Raw genomic sequence first — 25,398 nt, 5'->3', positions numbered from 1 at the left:
CAAACATACATCATTAAGAACTATCTTCAGCGTGAAGAAGAACAAGGAGTCCTGGAAGTAATGGTATGGCCCCCACAGAGCCCTGATCTCAATATCATCAAGTCTGTCTGGGATTACATGAAGAGAGAGAAGCACCTGAGGCTGCCTAAACCCACAGAAGAACTGTGGTTAGTTCTCCAAGATGTTTGGGCCAACCTACCTGCCGAGTTCCTTCAAACTGTGTGCAAGTGTACCTAGAAGAATTGATGCTGTTTTGAAGGCAAAGGGTGGTCACACCAAATATTGATTTGATGTACATTTTTCTTCTGTTCACTCACTTTGCATTTTGTTAATTGAAAAATATAATCTATTAACATGTCTATATTTGAAAGCATTCTTACTTTACAGAATTTTCTCACACCTCCCTAAAACTTTTGCACAGCACTGTATATACAATGAATAACATTTGGGGAAATCGGGTCGAGAATTTATTTTCCATTATTATTATTATTATTATTATTAAATAGCCTAACTAAAATATGTCATGAGTCTTGGTAAACTACATAGAATTGCAGGAAATGAGTTTCAAAACAACATTTTCCTAGGTCCTCAAATTAAACAAAATCAATCTGGTGGTGTATTTAATATAGGCTATCTCAATAAACAATAATAAAAAATAAAAAGGGGGCATGACATTTTACAAATGTGAAAAATGGGGCCCTGGTAAAAGATAATACAAAGAAAAAACCAACTCTTTTTTGTATTTTTTTGTACCATCATCTTTAAAATGCAAGAGAAAGGTCATAATGTATTATTCCAGCCCAGGTGCCGTTTAGATATTGGCCACTAGATGGCAGCAGTGTATGTGCAAAATTTTATGCTGATCCAATGAGCCTTTGCATTTCTGTTCAAAATTTGTATCAAGACTGCCCAAATGTGCCTAATTTGTTTATTAATAACTTTTCATGTTCAAATTGTGCACTCTCCTCAAACAATAGCTTGGTATTCTTTCACTGTAATAGCTACTGTAAATTGGATAGTGCAGTTAGATTAACAAGAATTTAAGCTTTCTGCCAATATCAGATATGTCTATGTCCTGGGAATCGTGCTTGTTACATTAGCTCAATCGTCCTGCAGTGGACCCACCCCACACACGGCTGATTTAATCTTTCTCTTTTTTTTCAACCCACTTAATCTTTTCAAGCTAAAAAAAAAACGTATTAAACATCAAGTGCCAGCAGTGAGGGGAATGCCTTAAAGGCTTACAGGGGCTTTGGTCCTATCTGACAGCCAACCCCTTGTGTTTGACATTTGCTCAGGTCTTACCGCCCAGCAGCACCACAGTGGTCGTCCCCGGTCCCATACAATCCTCTAACAGGGGGGCGATGGAGGGCACCAGGGGGATATTCTATGTGTGTGTGTGAGGGGCTGGGGGGTATTTGGTGTTCAGTGTTTTCTCAACCCAAAGGCCTGGCTCAGTACCGTGTGTTCATGGCCCCGGGCTGTTTACACCTGCCTGACATCATGTACAGGCCTTATACTCCATCATTGCTCTTTAGAGTGTATTACACTAGCCCTGAACTGGGCAACCATGCCAGATTAGAGGTGTGTGTGTCTGTGTGCGCGTGTGTGTGTGTGTGTCTGCGGTATGGAAGGGAGATCCACAGGTTTTCACCCCAGGTCATGGCTTAGCTCAGAGCACATTAATGCTTAGGAATACACAGGGACACCTCAATCTCAACGTTCCTCTGACGAGGCCTCTGTTGCTACCATGACATCCAAAACCAAAGCCGGTGGGAGTAACAGAGAGGATCGTTTTTCTCAGTCACAGGTGAATGATCTTTTAAACAAACAAAAAGGGTTCTATAAGCAGATGTTACAACAACAAGAAAATAGCTTCAAGAGCTTTGTCCAAATAATGATGGATTCAGCTAACAAAAAAATTGACGATCTGACCAGAGGTCTAGGACCTTAAGAACAGTTTGCAGTTCTCCCAAGGAGAGGTAGATGTCTTGAGACTTGCAGCAATATGACAACAAACTGTAAGTCCACACGTGATGACATCAGCACTGTCTGTGAATCATTATTAGCAATGACTGGGAAAACTGACTAGAGGGACAATCCAGGAGGAATAACATCATTATGGATGGCATAGAGTCTTCACATGAGAACTAGGCCGAGTCTGAGGAGAACGTTTAAAAAAAAAAATATCACTGAAAAGCTGCTGATGGATCATACGAAGATTGAGGTAGAACGCTTCCACAGGTCTGGAAAACCTGGAACCAGCCTAGATGACAGACCCAGGCCGAAAGTGGTTAAGTTCCTATGGTTTAGGGACAAGATAGCTGTTTTGGAGAGAGCAAAGAACTTGAGATGAACCAACATCTTCCTTAACGAGGACCACTCGGAAGCTATGCGCCAGAGGCGGAAAGAACTTATCCCAGCCATGAAAGCTGCCATAGAGCGTGGGGACATTACTTACATCTGCTACGATAGGCTCATTCTCCACGCTCCCGCCCATTCTCCACCCTCCCGCTCATTCTCCACCCTCCACCCTCCCGCCCAGACTGGGAGGAGTGAGAGAGCCTAGCTTCCGGGTCAGTAGCTTTAGCCCCACATTACACACATAAACCAACTGACACTCACAAGTGCCTGATTGACTGACTATTAGCCAAACAATGTTCTTGTCATGCTTTTATATTATTTTTTATATTATGTCTATCTCTGATAAGCTACCAAAGCTAAAAAATAACCCATATTAATATACAGTGCATTCGGAAAGTGTTCAGACCTGTTCCCTTTTTCCACATTTTGTTATTCTAAAATATATGAAATAAAAAAATCCTCATCAATCTAGAAAACAGGTTGTTAGAAATGTTTGCCAATGTAAAAATAAATAAAGCAGAAATACCTAATTTACTTAAGTATTCAGACCATTTGCTATGAGACTCGAAATTGAGCTCAGGTGCATCCTGTTTCCATTGATCATCCTTGAGCTTTTTCTACAACTTGATTGGAATCCATGACCACCTGTAGTAAATTCAGTTGATTGGACATGATTTGGAAAGGCACAAACCTGTCTATATAAGGTCCCACAGTTGACAGTGCATGTCAGAGCAAAAACCAAGCCATGAGGTCGAAGGAACTGTCCGTAGAGCTCCGGGACAGGATTGTGTTGAGGCACAGATCTGGGGAAGGGTACCAAAACATTTCTGCAACATTGAAGGTCCCCAAGAACACAGTGGCCTCCATCAGTCTTAAATGGAACAACCACCAAGACTCTTCCTAGAGCTGGCCGACCGGCCAAACTGAGCAGTCGGGGGAGGACTATGGTCAGTCAGAGAGGTGACCAAGAAAATGCTGGTCACTCTGACAGAGCTCCAGAGTTCCTCTGTGGAGATTTGAGAACCTTCCCGAAGGACAACCATCTCTGCAACACTCCACCAATCAGGCCTTTAAGGTAGAGTGGCCAGACGTAAGTCACTCCTCAGTAAAAGGGACATGAAGAACTCTCAGACCATGATAATCAAGATTCTCTGGTCTGATGAAACCAAGATTGAAGTAATTGGCCTGAATGCCAAGTGTCACGTCTGGAGGAAACCTGCACAATGAAGCATTGTGGTGGCAGCATCATGCCGTGGGGATGTTTTTCAGCAGCAGTGACTGAGAGACTAGTCAGGATCAAGGGAAAGATGAATGGAGCAAAGTACAGAGAGATCCTTGATGAAAACCTGCTCCAGAGTGCTCAGACTGTGGCACACAGCCAAGACAACGCAGGAGTGGCTTTGGGACAAGTCTCTGAATGCCTTGAGTGGCCCAGCCAGAGCCTGGACTTGAACCCGATCGAACATCTCTGGAGAGACCAGAAAATTGCTGTGCAGCGACGCTCCCCATCCAACCTGACAGAGCTTGAGAGGATCTGCAGAGAAGAATGGGAGAAACTCCCAAAATACAGGTGTGCCAAGCTTGTAGCGTCAAACCCAAGAACACTTGAGGCTGTAATCTCTGCCAACAGTGCTTCAACAAAGTACTAAGTAAAGGGTCTGAATACTTATATAAATGTGATATTTCAGTTTTTTATGTTTTATAAATCAGCAAAAATGTCTAAAACCTGTTTTTGCTTTGTCATTATGGGGTATTGTGTGTAGATTAATAAAATAAACATTGTAATACATTTTAGAATAAGGTAGTAACGTAACAAAATGTGGAAAAAGTCAAGGGGTCTGAACACTTTCCGAATGCACTGTATGTAGCCTTTATAATAAGGTTTATGAAATCAATAACTTGCTAATATTATATTGGCCATCTCTGAGACTCACTTTATTATTTTGATGATACAGCAGTAGGAATACAGGGATATAACATTCACAAAAGAGACAGGAATGCCTATGGGAGAGGTGTTGCTGTATACAGTATGTTCAGAGCCATATTCCTGTAAAGCTTAGAGAGATGTCTAATGCTGTTGAAGTTTTGTGATTGCACATCCCCCTGCCTCATCTAAAGCCTCCTTTTTGGGGGGTGCTTATAGGCCACTAAGTGCTAATATTCATTATCTGGGTAATAGACATGCATCATGGAAATAACACACATAGAACAGATCTACCGCTTTCAATGAGAATGACAGATTTATAACTCACATTTCTATTTGAATTTGGTCCTATTGCAGCTTTAACAGAGAGGTCAGTTTTCTGGGTGACCTGAATATTAACTGGTTTTCATCAAGCTGTCCGCTCAAAAGGAAGATGCTCACTGTAACCAGTGCCTGTAATCTGGTTCAGGTTATTAATCAACCTACCAGGGTGTTTACAAACAGTACAGGAACTATATTATCCATGTGTGTTGATCACATTTTTACCAATCCTGCAGAACTCTGCTTTAAAGCTGTATCCATACCCATTGGATGTACTGACCATAATATAGTGGCCATTCTAGAAAAGCCAGTTCTAAAGGCTGGGCCTGACAATGTTTTGTACTGAGTGTAGGAATTTGAAACGCCTGCTCTTATCATGACATAAACAGACCAGGTGAAGCTATGATCCCTTATTGATGTCACTTGTTAAATCAGTGTAGATGAAGGGGAGGAGACAGGTTAAATAATGATTTTTAAGCTTTGAGACAATTGAGATGTGTTCCATTCAGAGGGTGAATGAGCAAGACAAAATATTTAAGTGCCTTTGAACAGGGTATGGTAGTAGATGCCAGGCGCACTGGTTTGTGTTAAGAACTGCAATGTTGCTGGGTTTTTCATGCTCAACAGTTTCCCGTGTGTATTAGCAATGGTCCGTCATCCAAAGGACATCCAACCAACTTGACACAACTGTGGGAAGCATTGGGGTCATCATGGGCCAGCATCCCTGTGGAACGCTTTTGACACCTTGTAGAGTCCATGCCCCGGTGAATTGAGGCTGTTCTGAGGGCAAAAGGGGGTGCAACTCAATATTAGGAAGCCGTTCCTAATGGTTTGTACACTAAGTGTATGTTGAAGATACCAAACATATTTGTTGGTCTAATGTATAATGAGGAGCATCCAGAAGCTGGACTTGATACATTTATGAAATTGTTTATTTCAGTTATTGATAAGCATGCATGTATTAAGAAACTGACTGTTAGAACTGTTAAAGCCCCGTGGATTGATAAGGAAAGCTGTATGGTTGAGAGGGGCGAGGCAAAAGGTATGGTGAATAAGTCTGGCTGCAAACTTACTGTCAATTTTGAAATTATGTGACTAATCTGAACAACAAAAATAGGAAATCATATTATGAAACCAAGATAAATTACATAAAGTATGATGGAAAAAAGCTTGTGAATGCTTTGAATGAAATGATGGGCAAAAAGACTAATTCAACTTCTTTCATTGAATCAGATGGCTCATTTATCACAAAATCTTTAGATTTTGCCAATCACTATTTAATTGGCAACATAGGCAAACTTAGGCATGAAATACCAACAACAAACTCTGAGCCGTCATATTATTGCATAAAATACCTAATTATGAAAGAAAAGCAATTTCAGTTTGAATTCTAGAAAGTTGGTGTGGGTGAAGTGTTGTCAATACCACCTTGTATTGACAATTTAGATGGAAAGCTACTGAGAATGGTAGTGACTATTTTGTCACTCCGATTTGTCATATGTTTAATCTGAGTCTGGAGAATAATGTTTGTCATCAGACCTGGAGGGAAGCTAAAGTCATTCCGCTACCCAAGAATGGTAAAAGACCCGTTGGTCGGCTGTTAGAACCAGTAATCAGCTTGCTGCCGACTCTTAGCAAACTTTTGAAAAAAGTTGTGTTTGACCAGATACAATGCTATTTCTTTGTAAACAAATTAACAACAGACTTTCAGCATGCTTATAGAGAAGGGCACTCAACGTGTACTGCACTGACACAAATTACTGATGATTGGTTGAAAGACATTGATAATAATAAGGTTGTGGGAGCTGTACTGTTAGATTTCAGTGCAGCCTTTGATATTATTGACCATAACCTGTTGTTGAAAAAACATACATGTTATGGCTTTTCAACCTCTGCCATATTGTGGATTCAGAGCTCTCTATCTAATAGAACACATAGGGTTTTCTTTAATGGAAGCTTCTCTAATGTTAAACATGTGAAGTGTGGTGTACTGCAGGGCAGCTCTCTTGGCCCTCTACTCTTTTCTATTTGTACTAATGATCTGCCACTGGCATTAAACAAAGCCTGTGTGTCTATATATGCTGATCATTCAACCCTATACGCGTCTGCAACCACAGCTAGTGAAATCACAGCAACCCTAAACAAAGAGTTGCAGTCAGTTTTAGAATGGGTGGCAAGTAATAAACTGGTCCTCTAAAACTAAGAGCATTGTATTTTGTACAATCATTCCCTAAGTTCTAGACCTCAGTGGAATCTCATAATGAATAATGTGGCTGTTGAGCAAGTTGAGGAGACTAAGTTACTTGGTGTTACCTTGGATTGTAAACTGTCATGGTCAAAACATATTGATTCAATGGTTGTAAATATGGGCAGAGGTCTGTCCGTTATAAAGAGATGCTCTGTTTTTGACACCACACTACACAAAGTCCTGCAGGCTCTAGTTTTATCTTATCTTGATTATTGCCCAGTCATATTGTCAAGTGCTGCAAAGAAAGACCTAGAAAAACTGCAGCTGGACCAGAACAGAGCAGCACGTCTTGCTCTTCACGGTAATCAGGGGGCTAATATCAATACTTTGCATGCCAGTCTCTCTTGGCTAAAAGTAGAGGATAAACTGACTGCATTACTTCTTCTTTTTATAACAATTCCAAATTGTTTGCATAGTCAACTTACACACAACTCTGACACACAATTACTCCACCAGACATGCCACCAGGGGTCTTTTCACAGTCCCCAAATCCAGAACAATTCAAGAAATTCAAGAAAACGTACGATTTCTCAGGTGAACAGCAAACGTGGTTTAAAAAAACAGATAAAGCAACACCTCACGGCACAACGCCTCTCCCCTATTTGACGTAGATATTTTGTGCTGATGTGTAGGCTGTGTGTGACATTTTAAATGTATGTAGTTCTGTCTTTGAGCTGTTCTTGTCTATTAATGTTCTGTATTATGTCATGTTTCATGTTTTGTGTGGAACCCAGGAACAGGTAATGGAGATCCTAAAAAAATACCACTGCCATTGAGTGGAAAATGGAGATTGCAAAGACTTGGTCTTCTGCGTGACGGCTGAACATGCAGATGGAACTGCATCCATACATATTACATACCACTGAAGATAGTTAAGCTGCTCTTCCTCCCGGGGAAGGACTGCCCGTTCCATGATCTCGCCATCACGGTTGACAACTCCCTTGTGTCCTCCTCCCAGAGTGCTAAGAGCCTTGGCGTGACCCTGGACAACACCCTGTCGTTCTCCACCAACATCAAGGCGGTGACCCGATCCTGTAGGTTCATGCTCTACAACATTCGCAGAGTACGACCCTGCCTCACACAGGAAGCGGCGCAGGTCCTAATCCAGGCACTTGTCATCTCCCGTCTGGATTATTGCAACTCGCTGTTGGCTGGGCTCCCTGCCTGTGCCATTAAACCCCTACAACTCATCCAGAACGCCGCAGCCCGTCTGGTGTTCAACCTTCCCAAGTTCTCTCACGTCACCCCGCTCCTCCGCTCTCTCCACTGGCTTCCAGTCGAAGCTCGCATCCGCTACAAGACCATGGTGCTTGCCTACGGAGCTGTGAGGGGAACGGCACCTCCGTACCTTCAGGCTCTGATCAGGCCCTACACCCAAACAAGGGCACTCCGTTCATCCACCTCTGGCCTGCTCGCCTCCCTACCTCTGAGGAAGCACAGTTCCCGCTCAGCCCAGTCAAAACTGTTCGCTGCTCTGGCGCCCCAATGGTGGAACAAGCTCCCTCACGATGCCAGGACAGCGGAGTCAATCACCACCTTCCGGAGACACCTGAAACCCCACCTCTTCAAGGAATACCTGGGATAGGATAAAGTAATCCTTCTAACCCCCCCCCTTAAAAGATTTAGATGCACTATTGTAAAGTGGTTGTTCCACTGGATATTATAAGGTGAATGCACCAATTTGTAAGTCGCTCTGGATAAGAGCGTCTGCTAAATGACTAAAATGTAAATGTATGTACAATAAAAGCAGCGTAACAGCCTCCTTACTGAGTGTGCCCAGTGTGCTGCAGTTTGGTCACATGGTTTCTGTCTGAATGGGGAGAAAGGCAAAGCTCTGCTGATTTCAAGCCAGTAATGAGCTGTGTTATCCTGTTATCACAACTCTAGGGTTTCTTTTATCACCACCGTGCCACCGCTTCTCGTGTCTGTGTGCCCGGACGACGGGCTGCCTGCCTGCTGCTGTGCACCCAGACAGACGTCGTCTTGTCCCGCATTCTTTCTCTGAAAAGGACCCTCCTGCTATCTTCTCCATGGAGGCAGAGATTTGGTTACACAGACAGAACTAAATAGGCTGCCATGCTTGCTTTATGAAAGCATTGTTAGGTCTACCACTTCTTGGCAGGGGTTGGTAAGTCCTATACCTAGGCAGTAACATGCAGAGTGTCTTCCGTTCATACCACACTGTCTTCATGCACACTTAGCTCATCTGAAAAAGATTATGAATCAGCGTGAATGGATAACATATATATGGCAATGTAGTGTGATAAACCCGATGACTGTTTCTTCCTCCCCTATGCTTTTCATTAAGCAGCTCTTTCCTCTGAGATTGGTCCATAGGGTCACTATCGAGATCCAGCTCTGCCGATGAAAGAATGCCCTAGTCATCACAGGCTCAGTCTGCATCTTAAATGACACCCTATCCCCTACATAGTGCACTACTATTGACCAGAGCCATATGGGAACTATAGGGAATAGGGTGCCATTTGGAGTGCCCACTTACATAGTTTGGAGGAATAGCTGGCTGTCCACACAAGAGGGGGGCATGTGACACCAGCAGAGCAGGAATTCAACAGGAGAGGACCTAGCTTAGCTCATTGAGAGGAAACAGCCAAACGCATTTGAAGATGTATTGGCTCTGGTTCCTCTAACTGGCACTGTCATCCCATTATCTCCTCCACTTCCTTCATCTCTCCCCATGCAGTAGGCTAGTCGTTGGTCCGGGGCTGGGGCCCAACAGACCCTATCCCTACAGCTGCATGGGGAACTTGGAAGCATTCCTCGGGGGTAAATAATAGCAGGATTAGCATCCTCTCATTTACTTTTAGGAGATAGTCTTACATTTAAAAAGAGGATTAGGGAAGGAGGGACAAAACTCCCAGCTGTGATCGCTGCTTGCGCTAAATCGTGAACTCCACCAACCGGAGCTGAGTTGACAGTCTTGAACTGGGGTGTGTTGGTTGGGATTGTGATGAGGGATGATGTCACACTCTTTAAGAGGATCCCCCGTGTGTGTATGTGTTTTCAAGTTTGAAATTCAAGTTTCAGTTTTATTTTCCATCGTGAATACGTTAGAATACATTGGAAATATTACCACTTAAACTGTCTCTCTGTGCAGCACTGCAGACATGGGAAGTGTGTGAACAAGGAGCTGGACCTGCGGCCGTTCCATGGGGACTGGGGCCCCTGGGGGCACTACAGTGTCTGTTCCAGGACCTGTGGAGGAGGCACCAGGAGTACCTCCAGAGACTGCAACAACCCTGAGTAAAACTCTGATTCTGACTAGTGCAAAACACCAGGAGACTTCAACAAACCTAACTAATCAGCCAAAACATATCAGGAGACAGCTACAAACCTGAGTTAGATCAAGTCTTAGTCTAACTAAGCCAAATTAAGTCAAAACACACCAGGAGTAGCCAGTCAAAGCAATAACACACACCTTGAGTAAGGGCTCTGATTAGTCAAAACAAACCAGGAGTAACAGTCAAAACAATGCTACACTTGAGTAACAGTCAAAACAATGCTACACCTGGGTAACAGTCAAAACAATGCTACACCTGAGTAACAGTCAAAACAATGCTACACCTGAGTAACAGTCAAAACAATGCTACACCTGAATAACAGTCAAAACAATGCTACACCTGAGTAACAGTCAAAACAATGCAACACCTGGGTAACAGTCAAAACAATGCTACACCTGAGTAACAGTCAAAACAATGCTACACCTGAGTAACAGTCAAAACAATACAACACCTGGGTAACAGTCAAAACAATGCTACACCTGAGTAACAGTCAAAACAATACAACACCTGGGTAACAGTCAAAACAATGCTACACCTGAGTAACAGTCAAAACAATGCTACACCTGAGTAAAAGTCAAAACAATGCTACACCTGAGTAACAGTCAAAACAATGCTACACCTGAGTAAAAGTCAAAACAATGCTACACCTGAGTAAAAGTCAAAACAATGCAACACCTGAGTAACAGTCAAAACAATACAATACCTGGGTAAGAAAGAATAACAAACAAAGCCTGTGGACATACTTGGCAAAACACATTTCAATCAAAGAGTCAATGCCGCTGTGAATGTCAGTCATGTTTTAATCAAGTTATTTTGCCGTAATGTTTCTTCAGGCCCCGGAATGGAGGAAAGTTCTGCGTGGGTCGAAGGATGAAGTTCCGGTCCTGCAACACTGAGCCGTGTCCCCGAGGACGGAGAGACTTCCGTGAGGAGCAGTGCTCTCAGTTCGACGGCAAGCACTTCAACATCAACGGTCTACCTCCCACCGTCCGCTGGGTGCCCAAGTACAGTGGTAGTGAGTACCTTCTATTGTAAAGTGTCTTTGAGTCCTTGAAAAGCGCTACCATATATAAAACTCCATGTATTATTAGTGGGAGTACTCACTGTACTAGCAGTTAAACCATGATAACACCAATCCTCTATGATAACAGTTGATAACATTACATTATAGCATTCTACTACCCTATACCCTACCCTATACTACACCTATAGACACCTCTTGATGCTCCCTCACAGTGCTCAAAGAACCGGACTTCTACTATCAGAAGGTCCACCATGCCTAATTGAGGGCTAGGTGGGGTTAAGGTGTCAATATTTTTTTGAATTACGTAAAACATGGCTCTGGTTCTTCTGTCTCCTTACCCCACTCCCCATCGTGTCCTGGTAGGTAGACTAACTGTACTGTTGGCTTTTGGCTCAGTACAGGCAAATTCTGTCAGTGTGTTTTCCCTCAATACTCTGCATAGTCATGATAGGAACAGACATGAAAAATGTACAGAGTAATCAACACTTGAGAAGCATACAGTACTAAAATATATGCTCCTGGATAGCTTCCCTCTTCTATACCTCACGCATTGTAATAATTATAGTGATGGCTTGCACAGCTGAACGAGTTGCCATTTGGCAAAGGAGACAGGGCTTTAGCGCAGGGTTTAAGATTTGGAAGAAGTAACCGCGAGCTATCACAATACAATGTTATACAAGCACACTGACCAAGCACAGAGGCCAAAATGGTGTCAAACAGAATGGGGATTTTTCTAAACAACTGATATAAATGCAGTTATTTCAGCAAAGCTAACTGCTGACCCTTGCAAAAATGTTAACAGCTGTACTATTGTAGAGAATTACATGTTTTTTTGTTTGTAGACCTATTTTGTGAGGCCTTTGCTAACTGTAGATTGTTGTTGTTGTTGCCATTATTATTGTTTTTGTTGTTATTTGACATTTCATTATATCATGACATGTAAAATGATTCATCCATAGTTTTGTCAGTATATATATATCCCAGGAGGTTGGTGGCACCTTAATTGGGGAGGACGGGCTCGTGGTAATGGCTGGAGTGGAATAGGTGGAATGGTATGAAATACATCAAACACCTGGTTTCCATGTGTTTAATACCATTCCATTTACTCCGTTCCAGCCATTATTATGAGCCATCCTCCCCTCAGCAGCCTCCACTGATGTATATCTCACCATACAGTCATCTTCCAATGGGTCTGTTTTTCCTCTGTAGTTCTAATGAAGGATCGGTGCAAGCTCTTCTGTCGGGTTGCCGGGACGATGGCCTACTATCAGCTGAAGGATCGCGTCATCGACGGCACGCCGTGTGGCCCAGACACCTACGATATCTGTGTTCAAGGCCTCTGTCGGGTAACTGTACTCCCTAACGTCATACTGTGTATCAAACACAGCTAACTTACAAACTGATATATGTTCTCTCAGATGTGTCTGTCTATATAAGCATATCACTAACAATGTTGTGGCATACTGTATCAGAGTATGTATACACACATGCACACACACATGCACACCCACACACACAACACACACACACACACACAGAAACAGAGAAAGCTTTAGTTTTGCGGTGTTGGATTGAGTATATAAACGTCTATTTTTAGTGCAGGATTGTGACCACTGATGATTGACATAGCCCAAGGTGTGACCCCCTGCCTGATTGGTGTGTCTCTGTGTGACCCCTTCACTGATTGGTGTGTCTCTGTCTGTTGCAACAGCAAGCAGGCTGTGATCATGTGTTGAACTCCAAGGCGAAAAATGACAAATGTGGAGTGTGTGGAGGGGACAACTCCTCCTGCAAAACCCTCGCTGGGACCTTCAACGATGCTGAGTATGGTAAGCCTGGCTGCCTTTCTCTTGTTTCCCTGTATTCCAAAGTACGTTAGCAGGTATTGCACACTGTTTACAACAACAACTGTCTATGAACAGTTGAAATGCAATATACAAAGTACATAAAGATGTTTGCTATGCTAAACTTGCTAAACTAATTGACACTTGGACAATCCACAAATGACAACAGAATTATGACACAACTTTTGGATGCTAGTGAAGGGAGTGAACATTTTCCTTTTGCTTTGGGACAATGCTTTGCATAATAGATATCCTGAATAAGTCTCCAAAACCTGTTGAAAACCTCAGTAAACTCTGGAAGTTCTCAAACGTAACTCCGACCCAGCGTGACCCCCTTGAACTCATGATTAGTATGTCTCTTCTCGGGCCAAGCACTGATTACATCAAATCCCCTTCAAGTCTGAGCTGCAAAATAACAAAATAAATTAGCATAAATGGTTGTTGATTTGGCTCAATATTTACTCAACATTTATTTAGCAATTCGCTTCTCTTCATCTCTCATCCTCTATCTGTCCATTCCTCTGCTTGTGTTTCTGCTGAAGAGTCCCAGGCCAAGCATGTGCAGCCAGACCAAGCTTAGACCAGGATGACATGAATGGGAACTCAGCCCAGCCAGAATATCCCTAGTCCAGCATGGTCCACTCCTCTCCCTTCTCTCCCTATCTTCATCTTCTCCCCCTCTCTCTCTCTTCTCTCTCCTTCTCCCTCCCTCCCTCCCTCACCTCTCCCTCTCTCTTTCTCCCTTTCCCTCGACTCCTTCCTCTCCCTCTCCATCCTCCTCTTCCTGTCCATCTCCCTCTTTAGCCAGTTAACAGTCTCTAAACAGCTAAATGAGGAGAGGAGAGCCACTAACTCATGGGTTTGAGGACCTCACACAGAGCTGAGGAGACTCTGGACCCTGATAAAAGCACACTTCGTTTTTATAATAATGATGATTTGTTTTATTCATTTTAGCTCCTTTACCCAGATCCCAAGCTGTAACGCTTAGACACATTGAAAGTTGAAGTAACCTATGGCTTACCCTTTGCTGTGTAACTAAATGAGCGTATGTACAGTAAAAAAAAACATTTAGAACAGTGGTCTCCTAGTCTTCTTCTCCCTCGGTAGAGTGCTGTGTGTCTGTCTGCCCATCATAAGGTAGACCTCAGCTTTCCCAGAGTGCACCAGGGGTGTCTCTCCTGGAGGACTGTGTTTGCATTCCGCGGTCGCCCTGTGGTTGCGTTTAGATTGTGTGTGTGGTGAACGGTTGCATTGGGGGCTTCGAGGGCCTGTGGATGAGCTGTGGCTTTCTCTAAGGGGGACCTGGTCTACGGTTTACACAGTTCGCCCACTCCTTGTACTTATGTGCTTATTCTGTCTTCACTGGTTAGAGAGGGAATTTAACATGCTACTTAAAACCTAACAGCACAGAAGAGACATTTATGCTGCTGTTTTTTAGCACTGGAGTTTTCTTATGGACATTCTTAAGCAATTGTTGTTTATCTTTTAGAATTTAGAGCAAAAAGTAAACATTTTTGTTGTTGATGCTGTAAGACTGGAAGCTGCAGACTTTTCTTGTGGTACCAGAGTGACTGTAACATATACGGGTTATTGGCTTATTCTTTTGACTACAAAGAAAATGCACTTCAATCAACAATAGTGACCACCGAACGTAGATTGAGTGATAAAGTGTGTGGTTGGCCAGTCGGTCGTTGTGACAAGACATAACCTTTACTAGTGCTGCCCCCGAGTGGCCCAGGCACTTCTCTCTCCCTTCTCCACTCACCCCCTTCTCTTTCCCCCTCTCACCCTTCTTTTCGTCGCCTATTTTTCTCCTCCTCTCTCCCCTCTCTTTAATCCAGTTCTCTCCAGCCACTTTCTCTTCTGACTCCTCTCCCTTCACTCCAATATCGATGTTTTAATTTTTATAATGTAACCTTTATTTAACAATGACGGCCTACCCCGGCCAAACCCAGACGACGCTGGGCCAATTGTGTGCTGCCCTATGGGACTCCCAATCATGGCCGGATGTGATATAGCCTGGAATCGAACCAGGGACTGTAGTGAGAGGCAGTGCTTAAGACCGCTGCGCCACTCTGGAACCCATCTCTGTTCTAACCCTCTCCTCTCCCCTTACTCCAATATCTCTGTTTAACCCTGTCCTCTCCCCTCACTCCAATATCTCTGTTTAACCCTCTCCTCACCCCTCACTCCAATATCTCTGTTCTAACCCTCTCCTCTCCCCTCACTCCAATATCTCTGTTTAACCCTGTCCTCTCCCCTCACTCCAATATCTCTGTTTAACCCTCTCCTCACTCCAATATCTCTGTTTAACCCTCTCCTCACCCCTCACTCCAATATCTCTGTTCTAACCCTCTCCTCACCCCTCACTCCAATATCTCTGTTCTAACCCTCTCCTCTCCCCTCACTCCAATATCTCTATTTTAACCCTCTCCCCTCACACCAAGATCTCTGTTCTAACCCTCTCCTCTCCCCTCACTCCAAGATCTCTGTTCTAACCCTCTCCTCTCCCCTCACTCCAATATCTCTGTTTTAACCCTCTCCCCTCACTCCAATATCTCTGTTCTAACCCTCTCCTCTCCCCTAACACTAATATCTCTGTTTTAACCCTCTCCTCTCCCCTCATTCTAATATCTCTGTCTCTCCCCCCACTCCAATATCTCTGTTCTAACCCTCTCCTCTCCCCTCATCAATATCTCTGTTCTAACCCTGTCCTCTCCCCTTTTTCCAATATCTCTGTTTTGACCCTCTCCTCTCCCCTCACTCCAATATCTCTGTTCTAACCCTCTCCTCTCCCCTCACTCCAATATCTCTGTTTTAACCCTCTCCTCTCCACTCACTCCAATATCTCTGTTTTATCGCTCTCCTCTCCCCTCACTCCAATATCTCTGTTTTAACCCTCTCCTCTCCACTCACTCCAATATCTCTGTTTTATCGCTCTCCTCTCCCCTCACTCCAATATCTCTGTTTTAACCCTCTCCCCTCACTCCATCTCTGTTCTAACCCTCTCCTCTCCCCTCACTCCAATATCTCTGTTTTAACCCTCTCCCCTCACTCCAAGATCTCTGTTCTAACCCTCTCCTCTCCCCTCACTCCAATATCTCTGTTCTAACCCTCTCCTCTCCCCTCACTCCAATATCTCTGTTTTAACCCTCTCCCCTCACTCCAATATCTCTGTTCTAACCCTCTCCTCTCCCCTCACACTAATATCTCTGTTTTAACCCTCTCCTCTCCCCTCATTCTAATATCTCTGTCTCTCCCCCCACTCCAATATCTCTGTTCTAACCCTATCCTCTCCCCTCACCAATATCTCTGTTCTAACCCTGTCCTCTCCCCTTTTTCCAATATCTCTTTTTTGACCGTCTCCTCTCCCCTCACTCCAATATCTCTGTTCTAACCCTCTCCTCTCCCCTCACTCCAATATCTCTGTTTTAACCCTCTCCTCTCCACTCACTCCAATATCTCTGTTTTATCCCTCTCCTCTCCCCTCACTCCAATATCTCTGTTTTAACCCTCTCCCCTCACTCCATCTCTGTTTTAACACTCTCCTCTCCCCTCACTCTAATATCTCTCTTTTAACCCTCTCCTCTCCCTTCACGCTAATATCTCTGTTTTAACCCTCTCCTCTCCCCTCATTCTAATATCTCTGTCTTAACCATCTCCCCTCACTCCATCTCTGTTCTAACCCTCTCCTCACCCCTCACTCCAATATCTCTGTTCTAACCCTCTCCTCTCCCCTCACTCCAATATCTCTGTTTTAACCCTCTCCCCTCACTCCAAGATCTCTGTTTTAACACTCTCCTCTCCCCTCACTCTAATATCTCTGTTTTAACCCTCTCCTCTCCCTTCACGCTAATATCTCTGTTTTAACCCTCTCTTCTCCCCTCATTCTAATATCTCTGTCTTAACCCTCTCCCCTCACTCCATCTCTGTTCTAACCCTCTCCTCACCCCTCACTCCAATATCTCTGTTCTAACCCTCTCCTCTCCCCTCACTCCAATATCTCTGTTTTAACACTCTCCCCTCACTCCAAGATCTCTGTTCTAACCCTCTCCTCTCCCCTCACTCCAATATCTCTGTTCTAACTCTCTCCTCTCCCCTCACACTAATATCTCTGTTTTAACCCTCTCCCCTCATTCTAATATCTCTGTCTCTCCCCCCACTCCAATATCTCTGTTCTAACCCCATCCTCTCCCCTCACCAATATCTCTGTTCTAACCCTGTCCTCTCCCCTTTTTCCAATATCTCTGTTTTGACCCTCTCCTCTCCCCTCACTCCAATATCTCTGTTCTAACCCTCTCCTCTCCCCTCACTCCAATATCTCTGTTTTAACCCTCTCCACTCACTCCAATATCTCTGTTTTATCCCTCTCCTCTCCCCTCACTCCAATATCTCTGTTTTAACCCTCTCCCCTCACTCCATCTCTGATTTAACACTCTCCTCTCCCCTCACTCTAATATCTCTGTTTTAACCCTCTTCTCTCCCTTCACGCTAATATCTCTGTTTTAACCCTCTCTTCTCCCCTCATTCTAATATCTCTGTCTTAACCCTCTCCTCTCACCTCTTTCCGCCTCTCACCTCTTCTCTTTCATCTCCTGTTCTGTTTCTACTCTCTTCCTCCATCTTCTCTCTCACCGTTTCCCTCGCTCCTGCTCAGTCTCTCCTCTCCTCTTTCCTCTACCCATGTCGGCCTGTCATGGAACACAGACCCAGGGAAATTACAGGGCAAGCGCCGGGTTGGGGAGTAATTACATATTATTTTACAGGTGGGCCTCTTTCTCTCTCTCTCTCTCTCTCTTTCTCTCTCTCTCTCTCTTTCTCTCTCTCTCTCGCTCTCTCTCTCGATCCAGGTTACAACACAGTGGTGCGCATCCCTGCAGGAGCCACCAACATTGATATCAAACAGGTCAGCTACTCTGGGAAGTCGGAGGATGACAACTACCTCGGTGAGTTTGTGTGTGTGTGTGTGTGTGTGTGTGTGTGTGTGTGTGTGTGTGTGTGTGTGTGTGTGTGTGTGTGTGTGTGTGTGTGTGTGTGTGTGTGTGTGTGTGTGTGTGTGCGTGAGTGATGCTTCACACCAGGCCCACTCAATCACAGCCAGTCGATGGCAAATTCTTTCTAGCTATAGAGGCTTTAAATATGTTTATTGATGCCTCTTTAAATGGTGGGCACCATACAATAGGTCACTGTGTTTTCCGCCGCTCCTCTACCAAAGGGCAGCCATTGGTCAGAACATGGTTACCCACCCAGTGACCCCAGCTGAGGGACAAGCTGTTTAAGAAGGGGGGTTAAAAGGGGTGAGGAAGTATGGACTAATACCAAACCTTTAGTCATTTATACCAGTCAGAATGTACAGTTGAAGTCGGAAGTTTACATACACTTAGGTTGGAGTCATTAAAACTCGTTTTTCAACCACTCCACAAATGTCTTGTTAACAAACTATAGTTTTGGCAAGTCGGTTAGGACATCTACTTTGTGTATGACACAAGTATTTTTTCCAACAATTGTTTACAGACAGATTATTTCGCTTATAATTCACTGTATCACAATTCCAGTGGATCAGAGGTTTACATACACTAAGTTGACTGTGCCTTTAAACAGCTTGGAAAATTCCAGAAAATGATGTCATGGCTTTAGAAGCTTCTGATAGGCTAATTGACATAATTTGAGTCCATTGGAGGTGTACCTGTGGATGTATTTCAAGGCCTACCTTCAAACTCAGTGCCTCTTTGCTTGACATCATGGGAAAATCAAAAGAAATCAGCCAAGACCTCAGAAAGAAAATTGTAGACCTCCACAAGTCTGGTTCATCCTTGGGAGCAATTTCCAAATGCCTGAAGGTACCACGTTCATCTGTACAAACAATAGTATGCAAGTATAAACACCATGGGACCACGCGGCCGTCATACCACTCAGGAAGGAGATGCGTTCTGTCTCCTAGAGATGAACGTACTTTTGTGCGAAAAGTGCAAATCAATCCCAGAACAACAGCAAAGGACATTGTGAAGATGCTGGAGGAAACAGGTACAAAAGTATCTATATCCACAGTAAAACTAGTCCTATATCAACATAACCTGAAAGGCCGCTCAGCAAGGAAGAAGCCACTGCTCCAAAACCGCCATAAAAAAGCCAGACTACGGTTTGCAACTGCACATGGGGACAAAGATTGTACTTCTTGGAGAAATGTCCTCTGGTCTGATGAAACAAAAACAGAACTGTTTGGCCATAATGACCATCGTTCTGTTTGGAGGAAAAAGGGGGAGGCTTGCAAGCTGAAGAACACCATCCCAACCGTGAAGCATGGGGGTGGCAGCATCATGTTGTGGGGGTGCTTTGCTGCAGGAGGGACTGGTGCACTCCACAAAATAGATGGCATCATGAGGGAGGAGAATTATGTAGAAATATTGAAGCAACATCTCAAGACATCAGTCAGGAAGTTAAAGCTTGGTTGCAAATGGGTCTTCCAAATGGACAATGACCCCAAGCATACTTCCAAAGTTGTGGCAAAATGGCTTAAGGACAACAAAGTCAAGGTATTGGAGTGGCCATTACAAAGCCCTACAAACCTGACTCAGTTACACCAGCTCTGTCAGGAGGAATGGGCCAAAATTCACCCAACTTATTGTGGGAAGCTTGTGGAAGGCTATTCTTAAAATAAAGTTGTGAACCTAAGTGACCTAACACAGGGAATTTTTACTAGGATTAAATGTCAGGAATTGTGAAAAACTGAGTTTAAATGTATTTGGCGAAGGTGTATGTAAACTTCCGACTGTATATGGAGGAAGCATGGCGGGGCCCGGAGCCAAATGGGCCAGGGGATAAAGGATAGCTGGGAAAGCAAACGGTGTGTCAGAACGAGAGGAAGCTGAATGTGTGAAGAAAAGGTGTTAATTAGAGCCATGTGTAGCCAGGCCAGATGAAAGTGGATAGGGGCTGGGTGAGATGGTAATGGCTGTGTTTGTGTGTGTGTGTTAGCCAATGCATTCTTCTCACTGCTGGAGGGTGCAGGTGATTACTGCCAGAAGAGGTGTTTTTGTCATTGGCCATCACACACCACACACACACAGGCAGTCAGGGGTTAAAGAGGACTAGCTGGGGTCCTCCACTGGTAGTGTGCAGACTTGAATGTAAGCAAAGTTGTGCCTAGAGACCTAATCACACACATTGTTTCAACATGGGCTCGCTCACATTGTAATTACTGCATATTTCACAGAACCATACTTCTGTGTGTGTGTGTGTGTGTGTGTGTGTGTGTGTGTGTGTGTGTGTGTGTGTGTGTGTGTGTTGAAGGGGGTAGTTGGTGTTTGGTTGGTAGTGTATAAACAAGGGTTTGTTCAGCATGTGTGAGCTTGTCTTTTGTGTTTGTGTTTTTATGCACTGGTTTGTATTTCAAGACAGTGGAGCTACTTTGTTAGTATTGTAGTGCCAGTCGTAAAGAGAGTCACGCAGTCTAACTCCAAATGACTGCAATTTGGTGCCACCAATGTTTCAACATAGCCCCTTGCAACAATGGCATTGCAGAACATTTTTGGTTTGAAGTCATTGAATGTTTACATACAGCTTGGAATGACAAAGCTACTTTCCCCCTCAAACGATTTTCCAAACCTGAAACCCACAAGACTCAAAGTGTTTAGCCAAGAAAGCAGTTTTTATCCAAAGTCTTGAGGCAATATTTTCTTTTTATTATTTATTTTTCCACTTTTTGTTTGTTTCCTTTCAGCTTTATCTGACAGCCATTCTAACTTTCTCCTGAATGGGAACTTTGTGGTGGCCATGTTCAAAAGGGAAATCCCCTTCAAGGGAACCGTCATTGAGTACAGTGGCTCGGACACCAAAGAGGAGCGCATCAACTGCACTGAACGCATCGAGGAGGAACTCATCCTACAGGCAAGGCTGATGTCTCTGTCTCTCTCTCGCTCTTCTGTTTGTTTCTGTCTTTATCTCTCTCTGCTTTCTCTCTCTCTAGCTTTCTCTGTCCCCCTCTCCTCCCTTCCCCCATCTCTCCTTCTATATTGTTACAAGCATTTCCCATATCATTGTTGCCCTAGGTCCTGTGTGTGGGGAACCTGTACAACCCAGATGTGCGCTACTCCTTCAACATCCCCATCGAGGAGCACAGGGAACAGTTTGTGTGGGACCCCTCAGGCTCCTGGCTGGATTGTAGCCTCATGTGTCAGGGTAAGGTCATAATCGTCCATCCAGTTACCCATGTGTCAGGGTAAAGTCATAGTCGTCCACCCAGTTACCCATGTTTCAGGGTAAAGTCATAGTCATCCACCCAGTTACCCATGTTTCATGGTAAAGTCATAGTCATCCACCCAGTTACCCATGTGTCAGGGTAAGGTCATGGTCATCCACCCAGTTACCCATGTGCCAGGGTAAAGTCATAGTTAGCCACCCAGTTACCCATGTGTCAGGGTAATGTCATAGTTATCCACCCAGTTACCCATGTGTCAGGGCAAGGTCATACAGTGAGAGGAAAAAGTATCCACCCTGTTACCCATGTGTTTCAGGCTTCAGCCCCCAATGCTATTTTGACCCCCACACACCACAGCATAAGTACTGAGTACCAACCCACGTCTCCTATAAATCAACCTACCTCCTCTCCTGGCAGCCCCTCTGCTCTGGTTGATCACATCCCAGTACACCTTCCTCCCCCTTAGCCCTGAGCCTGCCCTCTAACCTTACTGAGCCAATTAATGTATATTTGAATGGACAAAGCCATCAATCACATGACACCATTTTCATTTTTTTATCTTTAATTAACTAGGCAAGTCAGTTAATAACAAATTCTTATTTTCATTGACGGCCTAGGAACAGCAGGTTAACTACCTTGTTCAGGGGTAGAACGACAGATTTTTACCTGGTCAGCTCGGGATTTGATCTTACAACACTTTTGGTTACTAGTCCAACACTCTAACCACTAGGCTACCTGCCGCACCATTCATTCCTATGTGAAGATCCAATAGCGCATTGAAGCCAAATGATGTCGGTTAAGATGGCGTCTCATAAGACATACCAGGAAGTAACGTTGCAGGCTAGCTCAGTGCTGCCCCCTCTCATTGAGTAACTCAAGTTGAAGGCCGACCAAGGTATTGCAGGCTGCCATTAGCAACTAAATGATCCTTGTCTTTTCCTGTGTGCAATTTTTAAATAATCTGTTCAAGGACATACATCTGGTATATTAGAAGCAATTATTAGTACCATGATTGTCTTTGGGTTTTTTTGGGGGGGGGGGTTTATACGAAGATTGACCACAAAGATTGCCATTTTTTCATTCACTATAATGGGGGATCCTGTTTTCTGCAAACTATACCTGCAGTACCACGGTCGGCTTTGAACTTCCGTGGCTTCTATGAGAGGCAGGTTAGCGTTTCTCTTCATGAATCTTGTTCTGGAGGCAGCTCTGTAGTGTGGTCATTAGCTGGCACAGCCACAAAGTAATACAATTTGATTTGAAACCTAACCCTAATGCCTAACCTTAAATTAAGACCAAAAAGCTATTTTCTGATTCATGAAGTTTTACATTATAGCCAATTTTGACTTCGCAGCTGGCCTATCTAAGAGCAAATCGCTCAGTTTTGTCACCAGGACAAGACTCAGACTAAAAGTAAACCTGCCAATGAGAGGGGGCAGTTGTTCTTCCCTGTTCTGAGCACACTAAATCTCTCCTGGAAGTTTCTCCTAGGACCATTCCTGTGTCTCGCAGCATCATTAGCAGGATCCAGTTGAAGCAGTTTCATCCCAGAACCCCTAATCCCATTTGGACTGGGACCCAATCACAGAGAGTTAATTAAACAATTTAAAGGAGGGGGAAATGTGATCTTTGGCAGTTGATCCTAGCCAGATCGGATCTAATTCAAACATTCAAATCTTGCATGTGTGCGTGTGTGTTTGTGCGTGTGTGTTTGTGTGTGTGTGTTCGTGTAGGTGAACGACGGCGCAAGGCGGTATGTGTGAGGAAGAGTGACCACCTGGGGGTTTCTGACCAGCGCTGTGAGCCTCTACCCCGTCCCAATACTGCCACTGAGCCATGTAACACTGACTGTGAACTCAGGTAGATATACACACACAACCTAACACACACACACTGTCACTAAATATCTGTTAAACAGACACTAACCCATATAGCCTTTTTGCAGGTGGAATGTAGCAGGGAAGAGTGAGTGTTCTGCTAAGTGTGGCCCTGGCTACCGGACCATGGACGTGCAGTGTATGAGGTACAGCTTGCTGAAGAGGCAGAGTGAGAGGGTGGAGGGGAGGGCCTGTTCTGACCTACCTAAACCCCAGGCCAGAGAGGCCTGCCAAGGGGACTGTCTGCTCAAGAGCTGGCAGTACAGCGCCTGGTCCCAGGTCAGTAGAAACTACAGTCAAAGACACACATCATTACAATACCTGTTTTCATGATGTGATGCTATGGCACATTGTCTTGAAAAGCAGCCCATTTTTTATTTAGTCTTCTCATGCATGACAGGTGTTATTATAAGTGGACGTGATTTAGGTTACAGGTAGTAGAGAGTATTTTGTACATGTTTGGTGCAGTGTTTTTGTTAGGCGTTTGTGCAGTACATGTTGAATGGTGAATCTAATGCTGAGTGTTGTGTGCATCATTCAGTGTTCTAAGACGTGTGGTCGTGGGGCCCGCACCAGGGACTCCTACTGTATGAACAATCTGGGGAGGAGACTGGTGGACAGGGAGTGCAGTGACTACCAGAGAATGATCGCGGAGAGCTGCAATGACCAGGCCTGCCCTGACTGGTCAGCCAGCGAGTGGAGTGAGGTACGGGTCACACTTCACACACACACACATACACACACACACACACACACAGTACACACACACACACACACAGTACACACACACACACACACACACACACACACACACACAGTACACACACACACACACACACACACACACACAGTGCAAACACACACATGCACACACATTACACAAATTCACACTGTTCCATTCACATCAATAAACACTTCTATAAACACATGTAAATATATACACACTTTATAAAGTATATGCATATTGATGTAAACACATAATAAAACACACAAATATATACACACTTTATAAAGTATATGCGTATTGACGTACACACATAATAAAACACGTAAATATATACACACTTTATAAAGTATATGCGTATTGACGTACACACATAATAAAACACGTAAATATATACACACTTTATAAAGTATATGTGTATTGATGTAAATGCATCACATTTGCTCTAACATGCACACACACTTTGGGGATAACATTTTACACATACAATCACAAAATGTTCCTCCGCCACACACACACCCTTCATAAAACATATACTTTATTAGTCTTCCTCCCTCACCCTGACCCTATCTCGCCCTCTGTCCCCTCCCAGTGCTTGGTGACGTGTGGGAAGGGGATGAGGCACAGGCAGGTATCCTGTAGTGTGGGGGTAGGAGAGGAGAATCAGAGTGAACACTTCTGTGACCCCAACACCAAGCCTCTAGCCGTGGGGAGCTGTGAGCTGCCAGATTGTGCCTCCTGGCAGGTCGGAGTCTGGGGACCGGTGAGTCCAGTTGGATGGATCTGCACGTGCCTGTGTCTGACTGATTCAGGTTCTCGTGTGATTGAATCTTTGTGATTGAATAGGAATGAATGTGCAGGAATGAATGTTTAAGTATGTAACATTGTAGTGTGTGTTATTTATGTGTCTGGCTGCACGTGTGCTCTGCACATACATCCCCTTCCTTCCCAGTGTGTATCTGTGGTGTGTATCTGTGGTGTGTATCTGTGGTGTGTATCTGTGTGTGGGGTCAGATTTACTCCGACAGGATATGAGGGCAGAGTGAGAGCGCTAGGGGAGGAAATGAGAGCTCAAGTCAGAGCACACCACTCCATAACTTACCACACTATCAGGTACCCCTACTGCCTTAGACGGAGCCGTACACACACGGACCCTGTAAGTCTGCTAGTCCAATACTTCCTCAGCCTATATACACGCACCTTGTCTGGTGTGCACAATCCAGTATGACAGGAATGAATGGAGGATTTAATGTCTTTGACCATTCATTGACTCAACATGATAGTTCCATTGACAGAGCTGGTATACAGTATATATGGCTGTTAATTCCTGTGTAATCACAATCTAGTGCCCAAATCCTGCAGCACTTCCTCCACCAAATGTGTGTACATGACAATTGGCTCAGAACAGGGCAGCACGGCTGGCCCTTGAATGTACACAGAGAGCTAATATTAATAATATGCATGTCAATCTCTCATGGCTCAAAATGGAGGAGAGATTGACTTCATCACTACTTGTCAATACCTCTCACAAATACATGTTGAATGCACCGAGCTGTCTGTTTGAACGACTGGCACA

The 25,398-nt window shown here is 44.2% G+C and overlaps 1 protein-coding gene across 2 annotated transcripts in view; it reads left to right on the top strand.

The window, feature by feature from the left end:
- The window catches only part of LOC106573613 (A disintegrin and metalloproteinase with thrombospondin motifs 20), a 154,936-nt gene that overhangs the window by 87,408 nt on the left and 42,130 nt on the right, over positions 1-25,398 (top strand). For both annotated transcript variants that reach the window (XR_001321382.2, XM_014148814.2), the window contains exons 12-22: positions 9,973-10,118; positions 10,990-11,171; positions 12,390-12,526; positions 12,892-13,009; positions 17,875-17,970; positions 20,745-20,911; positions 21,073-21,202; positions 22,955-23,081; positions 23,167-23,377; positions 23,640-23,804; positions 24,415-24,585. Coding sequence is in view for 1 of the 2 variants with exons in the window: in XM_014148814.2 (XP_014004289.1) it covers positions 9,973-10,118; positions 10,990-11,171; positions 12,390-12,526; positions 12,892-13,009; positions 17,875-17,970; positions 20,745-20,911; positions 21,073-21,202; positions 22,955-23,081; positions 23,167-23,377; positions 23,640-23,804; positions 24,415-24,585 (1,650 nt within the window). In the remaining variant the exon portion in view is untranslated. The remainder of the gene's footprint in view (positions 1-9,972; positions 10,119-10,989; positions 11,172-12,389; positions 12,527-12,891; positions 13,010-17,874; positions 17,971-20,744; positions 20,912-21,072; positions 21,203-22,954; positions 23,082-23,166; positions 23,378-23,639; positions 23,805-24,414; positions 24,586-25,398) is intronic.

Source organism: Salmo salar, chromosome ssa16, assembly GCF_905237065.1.
Source record: "Salmo salar chromosome ssa16, Ssal_v3.1, whole genome shotgun sequence".
In the NCBI taxonomy this organism is placed as follows: domain Eukaryota; kingdom Metazoa; phylum Chordata; class Actinopteri; order Salmoniformes; family Salmonidae; genus Salmo; species Salmo salar.
This window is presented reverse-complemented; position numbering and strand designations above follow the sequence as displayed.